The sequence below is a fragment of the Syngnathus floridae genome, chromosome 11 (genome assembly GCF_059516105.1).
Source record: "Syngnathus floridae isolate MCC-2025c chromosome 11, RoL_Sflo_1.0, whole genome shotgun sequence".
Classification (NCBI taxonomy): Eukaryota; Metazoa; Chordata; class Actinopteri; order Syngnathiformes; family Syngnathidae; genus Syngnathus; species Syngnathus floridae.
The window spans coordinates 153,320-160,718 of NC_142423.1; the positions used below are offsets into that span (position 1 = coordinate 153,320).

The following is a 7,399-nucleotide window of genomic DNA, read 5'->3' on the forward strand; positions in this document are numbered from 1 at the left end:
TCACCAACAGACCTCAGTCAGTCCGGGTCGGACAGAACACCTCTGATGTCATCACCCTCAGCACAGGCTCCCTTCAGGGCTGCGTCCTGAGCCCCCTGCTGTGCACCCTGATGACACACGACTGCGTCCTCAGGTTCACCACCAATCACATCGTGAAGTCAGCAGACGACACAACGGTGGTGGGGCTCATCAGAGACAACAACGACCTGGACTACAGAGAGGAGGTGGAGCAGCTGGTGGGCTGGTGCAGAGAAAACAGCCTGATCCTGAATGAGGAGACGATGAAGGAGATCATCGTCGACTTCAGGAAAAAACAGCCTCACCACGCTCCACTGATCATCAACAGCTCAGCTGTGGAGGTGGTCAGCACCACCAAATTCCTGGGGGTCCACATCACAGAAGACCTCACCTGGACTATGAACACTACGGCACTGGTCAAGAGGGCACAGAAGCGCTTGTACTTCCTGCGGAGGATGAGGAGAGCCCACCTGCCCCCACCCATCATGAGGACGTTCTACAGGAGCACCATAGAGAGCATTCTGACAAGCTGTCTCTCTGTGTGGTGTGGAGGCTGCACCGCCTCCGATTGGAAGAACGTGAGGAGAGTGGTGAGGACAGCAGAGAGGATCATAGGGGCTCCTCTTCCCTCCATTCAGGACATTTCATCTCAGCGCTGCATGTCCCGTGCCCGTAACATCATCAATGACCCATCACACCCCCACCATGGACTGTTCTCCCTGCTGCCCTCTGGGAAGAGGTTTGCAGCATCCGCTGCAGGTCCACCAGGTTCTGCAACAGCTTTTTCCCTGCTGTCATCAGACTGTTGAACACTAGAACTGTTGAGCTCTAAACTGAACTCTGCATCACACATTCACAGAACTGTACTTTATGACACTACGGACCTCTATCTTGCACTATCTCGCACTACCAACTTTACTGAACTTGTATAAACCCTTTAAATAGAAGTTTAATACATGGTTTAGCATTCCTCTGCACACTCTTGAATACTGTTTTGCCTACTTGCACTATTGCATAATTATCACTGCTGCACTTTATACTTATTTTTAATATATATATATATATATATATAGTATATATGTATATATATATATTTTCATAGGATATGTTACTTCTATTCAACTGCAATATCACTACTTTGTTGTAAGACGTATGCAACGGAATTTCGTTTTGTATGCACCATGTGCAGACAAGATGACAATAAAGTTTGTCTAAGTCTAAGTCATGTCAGGTCAGCTGTCTGGAGAGAGAGAGAAGTCAGGACCTGCGGGCGGAGCACCACCGTGCCACCGCCGCCATGACGGAACTCAAAAGCAAACTCCATGAGGAGAAGCAGAAAGAGTTAGCCATTACCAGGGAGACATTACTGCGGCAGCATGAAATGGAGCTGATGAGAGTGATCAAAATCAAAGATGGAGAGATCCAGCGACTGAATGCCTTGGTCCTCAGCCTGAGGGACGGCTCCATGGACAAGGTGATCCGCTCTATCCGTGTCTGACTATCCGCACGCCACGTCGGGCTTCGATGCGGCCGCTACCGTATTGTGTAGCTTGTCCCCAGTAAGCGTCGCGGCGCTCCGTTGCGGTCTCAACGGCCCGGTGTGGCGCAATGTCTGCTCAGGTGAGGAGGGGGGGCGCTTTGCTGGCGGAGGTGGAGGAGACGCGGCGGTGTCGGGAGACCGAGCGGTGTCGCCTCCACCAGGAGCGCGGAAGAAGCCCTGGCAGCGGCCCAGCAGGCCTGGCAGTCCCGAGCGGCCGAGCTCCGATCGGCTCATCACCAGCATCGGGAGGAGCTGAGCCGAACCAAGAGAGACTGCGAGAGGGAGATCCGCCGACTGGTAGGACTGATCAGATGCGCGGTGCGTGGCTATGTTCCCAATTTCGTTGTATACCTGCAGTGCAATGACACCTAAGGCATTCTATTCTATTCTATTTCACAAGAAGAAAATGTCCGGTTGCTCGCTTCGCTTTTGTCACAGCAAAGGTGTTCTAGTCGATTCCAGAAAAAAATTGGCCGGTTGCTCTCTTTGTTTTTGTCACAATTCTGGCAAATGAGTTTGCCCGCCTGCCTGAGCGCTCCCCGTTTGTACATCCAGACGGATGAGATCAAGCTGAAAGACAGAGCGGTTAGTGTTTTGGATGAAGCCCTGGGGCCGGCCACGTCCACCGCCTTCAGCTGCAGACTCAGGCTGCCGAGCAGCAGATCTCTGCCCTGAGGGATTCCCAAAGGGCGGGCCTAAACTACCCTGGAAGTGGGGTCAACGCCGCTACTAGCAATCCTCTTCATTGCGTAAGCCACCTCATCACACACTTGCAGTACGCATGACTTAGTTCGTTGCTGGAGGAAGGTAGCACAAAAACAGTTTTGAACTTTGAACGAGTGCTTGTGTGTGTGTGTTGCGGGGCGTTTTCAGTCTCAGGAGGATCGGGACACGCGACGGTTTCATCTGAAAATCGCTGAGCTCAGCGCAGTCATCAGGAAACTGGAGGATCGAAACGCCCTGCTTTCTGAAGAGCGCAATGAACTGGTAATTTATTGACGGCACGCTTGAAGGTTTGCGCTGCGTTTGATGCGCGCCATCCAGCGAGGCACCCATTGCGCTTGCTTATTAGTTGAGCGGCGCGGCGAGTCGGTTGCCTGGTAGATGTCTTTTATTGGGAGCCAAAGCCACGATTCCGTTCAAACCGATGCAAAAGGAATGGATACGTTCTGGCCCGCGTGTTGTGCGTCTTTCACATCCCGCACTTCATGCTTGCAGCTAAAGCGACTGAGAGAAACAGAAAGCCAGTTTCTGCCACTCCTGTACAAAAACAAACGCCTGAGCAGGAAGAATGAAGAACTCTCGCTGGTGCTGTGTCGCCTTGAAAACAAAGTGCGCTTTGTCACCCAGGAGAACGAGGAGATGGCAAGCTTGGTAAGTCGACGCGGACAACGGCGGCGTGCCAACAGAGTCCACTGCATTTGTGTTCCACAGAGAAGGCCTAGTTCGCTCAATGACCTGGACCGCGGTTGCGGCCAGCAGGACGGTGAAATGGAGTTCCTTCAAGTTGTGGAGCAGCGGCACATCATCGACGACTTGTCCAAGGTCTTCAGGCAGGCGACTCGGTGCACGTACGGCAGCGCCGCGCTCGCTCGCTGTCGCCAGGAAACCTTTTCCGTCCAAAGCTTGGCCGGCGGCCGCCATCCAAAAAATTGGCCCCTTAAATTCCGACCTTTCAAGCAGGAGCATTGTGCGCACGCGTTTGAACACGCTTTAGACTTGTTTTGCCGTTTTCAGCAGCTCAAAGCTCCCGTTTTGTCAGCGCCTTTGCCACTCGCTGTGCGCTGAAAACGACGGACTTGCCCGGCTGCTCAGCCCGTCAACCATGAGCCGCGAGCGCGACGTCATTGTCCGTAGGCAGCTAGTGGCAAAATGCACCCTGTTAGAGTTGCGCTCGCTCCAACTTATTTTGCAAGAACCACACGGGAGACAAGTAAGTTCTTTTGGACACCTGCAGGTGGAGAGTCCATCCGTTGTACGAATGAAGTCTGACTCTCGGCTCCTGCACGAGCATTTTAATTAAGAGAAACAGGGTGGGTGTAAGAGTGGATTGAATAGAGGAAGCCCTTGACCTCTAGTCAAAACATAGCAAGGGGTGTTTTACGACTTTGTGTAGGAAGGGATAAGCGATAGGGATAAATAAGGGATAAATAATATTATTTATTACAGGTCGCAGTCAAAGTCAAAGCAACACAATGATACGATAAAGATAATCTGGAAAACCCTGACACACCCTGTAGTTGTCACTTTTGGAAAAGACGAGCGTCCCTCCAATCATCGCCGGTGACGTGTTTTTCAGGCTCTGGAGACAGGAGCTCATGTCAGAAATGTCATTGTGAGTCGCGTTTGTTTCTGCGCCGGAGCCGTTCGTTCCCTTTGCATCCAAAGAATCTCAAAGGCGGATTATTTGTGTCGACAGGAGAGAGATTTGCTGCTACGATACCGACGTCGAGAATCTCTGAGGAGGAACAAAGCGTGAGGTCCTGCAAGGTGAGTCTGTTTGTTTGCGGCTGCTTGGTGTTGCGCAAGATGAAATGGCCTTTTTCTCGCTATCGTTCCTCTCGTCGATTCATCGTGAGGTGTCGCTTCAGTTTGTTCAGAGAGATGTTTGCTTCCGCGCCCGCAGGTCATCGAAACATTTTACGGCTACGACGAAGACGTGTTGGTGGACTCGGACGGATCGTCCTTGTCTTTTCACACCGACAGAACCCCCGACACGGAACCCGAAGAGGTAGCCCGCCATTTCTGCCAGCGTATTGGCACCAAACATTCCTCTTCAGCCTGGAATCGGACTCGTCTTTGCGTCGCGGGTGCTTTGTCGCCGGTCTGACTGATTCTGGTACTAGTGCTGTGTTGCATTGGTGTGTGCATGAAGAGGCGGAGCTTCGCTACCGCCAGCTGACGCAAGAATATCAAGCGCTGCAACGAGCCTACGCTCTGCTAGCCCAGACCAGCGAAAGGGGACTACGACGCCGAGAAGGAGATCAAGGTGGCGCCCCTTCCCGCAACCCCCGGCCGGGTCGCAGCCTCCCCGTTCTCACCCAGCCTCGGGTGTTCTCTGGTCTGAAAGGAGGAGGAGGAGCCTCCCTCCTCCTCCTTTCAGACCAGAGAAAAGCTGATGGTAGAAATGGGTCACTATCAAAGCAGAGTAGCAGATCTGGAGTCAGCGCTGAAGCAACAAGGACAGGTAAGCTCATCAATGAGCACACCTTTTTCTCAGACAAAATAGCTACATTCTTCAGTCACTCATCCGTCTGGCATTACTGGACCAACCCCCCCCCCCCGAACGTGGCTGGGAAAATGCGGAGAAAAGCAAATGTCATTTTCCAGTCAACCAAAGAATTTGTGGATGAAAATGACACAACATTCCAAAGCTGTCCACGCGTTTGTCTCTTCTAGAATGTCAAGTGGGTGGAGGAGAAGCAGCTGCTGCGTCAGAGCAATCAGCAGTTGGCCGAAAAGGTGACGGAAAGAAAGGCGCTGGGCGGAGTCGCTTGGCGTCACACCTGTCGGGAAGCCCCGCAGATGAGGTCTGACTGTCTTTTCAGGTCAGGCGGATGGAGGCGGAAGAAGCGCGTCTGAAAGAGCACATCCAGGATATCCGAGACCAAAACGAACTGCTTGAGTTCCGCATCCTGGAGCTGGAGGTGGGAAGACTCGCACAAGCGTGTTGAGGCCAGAGATGTGACGGACGGACGGACGGACGGACGGATGCATGCCTCTGCCTTTCAGGAGAGGGAGTGGCGCTCCCCCGTCTTGAAGTTTCTGCAAGTCCGTTTCCCAGACGGCCTCAGCCCTTTGCAGATCTACTGCGAGGCCGAGGGCGTGAGCGTACGTAAGGTGTCCCTCGCAACCCTAACCTTAACCCGAGGTCCCAGAACACCTTACATTGCTCCTTGCGCCTTTCCCCCGGACATCGTCATCAGTGATCTGATGAAGAAGCTGGACATCCTGGGCTATAACGCCGTAAGTGTATGTCGAACTCCTTATGTTCGCACTCCACGAGACTCGGCGGCTCAAATGTGACTTTTGGAAGGCTTTGCGCTGAAAGAAGCTTGTTGACGCTGTGCCTTTGGGCTCTTGCAGAATCTCACCAACGAGGAGCAGGTAGTCGTGATTCACGCCAGGACCCTTCTCACCCTAGCCGAGAAGGTAACGCGCACGTCCACGCACGCTCTCGCATTCTGCTTATGTGACAGCAGCCTTTCCTCAGTGGTTAGAATACATCAAAGTGACCAAGTCAGCACTTCAACAGAAGATGTTGGACATTGAAAGTGAGAAGGTAGACAGACACGCGACATCAGCCAAGGGGAACTCCGGCAATGTGCCCCAACAATTCTGACCTTGAGCTGTGCTAGGATATGTTCTGCAAGCAGAAGGGCTACCTGGATGAAGAGTTGGACTTCAGGAAGTGTTCCATGGACCAGGCTCATAAGGTAAGCCGCCCTCAAATCTCCCGCCGGACCACTGATGGACGAGGATTGCGGCCCAGAGGATCCTGGAGCTGGAGGCCATGTTGTACGAGGCGCTACCGCAGCGGGACTGCCCCGCCACGGACGGCGAAAAAGCCAGCCACGCTGGCGTGAATGACGTGCTGACGGCGGATCAGAGAAAAGAGCTTAGGAGCGCCGTGGACCAATGGAAGCGAGCCCTGATGTGCGAGTTGAGGGAGCGCGACGCTTGCATCCTCCAAGAGAGAATGGATCTGCTGCACAGCGCGCAACAGGTAAGGGCCCAAAGCCAGCCCGGCACTTACTTGCACGCTTACTGGCTTTTGAATGCCACTTTCCATTTGTCCGTCCTAGAGGAACAAAGAGCTGAAAGAATTCATCGAAGCTCAGAAGAGACAAATCAAACAATTGGAGGAGAAGTTTCTGTTTCTCTTTCTATTCTTCTCCTTGGCCTTCATTCTGTGGCCCTAACACCAGCTGGTGAGTGAGCTCCAGCGGCACCGCACTCGACACCTCCGATACACTGCCAGCCGGTCTCAGACGTTGGCAGACGCTCCGATGCCAACGTATACCCCCCGCCACGGTGACAGAGGCACCGCGTCACACCGGCGCTCATCCAATCAGAAGGCAGGAAAAGCAAATTCACATGCAGGGCACTTTTGAACCAGAAGAGAGCGCCACAAAAAACGGTTGTTGCCCCAAACGCGCACTAAAAAGGGTCAGAATAACAAGAGTCCCACTGGCCAGCCGGGGCCACCCGTCCAGCTGTTTCTTCAGGGGGGAAAAAAATTGGAGTCACCGGTGAGTACATTTTGCATTTAGCTCTGCTTTTCTGCTTCTGTCTTCAAGTGTGTGGCATCCTGCGATCAAAGAGTCAGCCAACCCCAAAGCGGTTGACCTCAACGTCCCACCACCATGCCTACCAGAGCAGGTGACGTGATGCTTTGGACATCCTTCCGTCTCAGATGCCCAAAAGTACTCTTTGCCACATCTGCGGCAATACGGTGTCTTTTCAAAGGTGCAAATAAATCCAGCGTGGGCGGAACACGCACGTCTTCGGTTTTGTTTGTGTGACAGCTGTTGTGAAAATTTTATACAAATAAAGTTGTATAGTACAGGTTTGGCCAAGCCGCAACTCCCGAACCGCATGCGGCTCTTTTATGTTCATATCAACATTTGTGTGTGTGTGTGTGTGTGTGGGGGGGGGGGGGGGGGTTGTGCGTGTTGGCTTCACTTGAGTTCAATTTGGTATTTTGGTCAAAAGCGCATGTGGTGAAATTCCACAAAGTAGGATGGGCAAACACATTTCTTTAAACTATGAGTGTCAATTGGGCTCTCGAAATGGCAGGGAAAAGATGCACAGCAAAACGAAAATACGTAGATGAACACA

General features: G+C 52.7%; 1 protein-coding gene and 1 long non-coding RNA gene across 4 annotated transcripts; both read left to right on the plus strand.

Moving 5' to 3' along the window:
• The first annotated feature begins 1,747 nt into the window (after nt 1–1,747).
• Nucleotides 1,748–3,074, plus strand: LOC148390204 (uncharacterized). Its single transcript, XR_015861152.1, has 4 exons — nt 1,748–1,855; nt 2,114–2,307; nt 2,432–2,545; nt 2,777–3,074. It is a non-coding gene; the product is annotated as an uncharacterized LOC148390204 (long non-coding RNA).
• Nucleotides 3,075–4,673: 1,599 nt separating this feature from the next.
• On the plus strand, nt 4,674–7,076 carry LOC148390205 (janus kinase and microtubule-interacting protein 3-like). Of its 3 annotated transcripts, XM_088390343.1 has the most exons (10): nt 4,674–4,745; nt 4,958–5,020; nt 5,107–5,205; nt 5,291–5,530; nt 5,645–5,710; nt 5,772–5,840; nt 5,917–5,994; nt 6,051–6,284; nt 6,364–6,489; nt 6,859–7,076. In XM_088390343.1, the coding sequence occupies exons 1-9, from the start codon at nt 4,677–4,679 to the stop codon at nt 6,478–6,480; spliced, it is 1,035 nt and encodes a 344-aa protein (XP_088246469.1). In that variant the 5' UTR covers nt 4,674–4,676; the 3' UTR covers nt 6,481–6,489; nt 6,859–7,076. The 3 variants fall into 3 exon arrangements, with proteins under 3 accessions (XP_088246469.1, XP_088246468.1, XP_088246470.1); XM_088390342.1 differs by having other exon boundaries at nt 6,364–7,076; XM_088390344.1 differs by having other exon boundaries at nt 5,291–5,524; nt 6,364–7,076.
• The last annotated feature ends 323 nt before the right edge of the window (nt 7,077–7,399 follow it).

Bases quoted from the DNA above. Each gene is read 5' to 3' on its own strand.
- LOC148390205 (XM_088390342.1), top strand. From the start codon at position 4,677: ATGGTAGAAATGGGTCACTATCAAAGCAGAGTAGCAGATCTGGAGTCA. The intron at 4,746-4,957 runs GTAAGCTCATCA...TGTCTCTTCTAG, and splicing joins CGCTGAAGCAACAAGGACAG to AATGTCAAGTGGGTGGAGGA. The intron at 5,531-5,644 runs GTATGTCGAACT...GGGCTCTTGCAG, and splicing joins TGGGCTATAACGCCGTAAGT to AATCTCACCAACGAGGAGCA.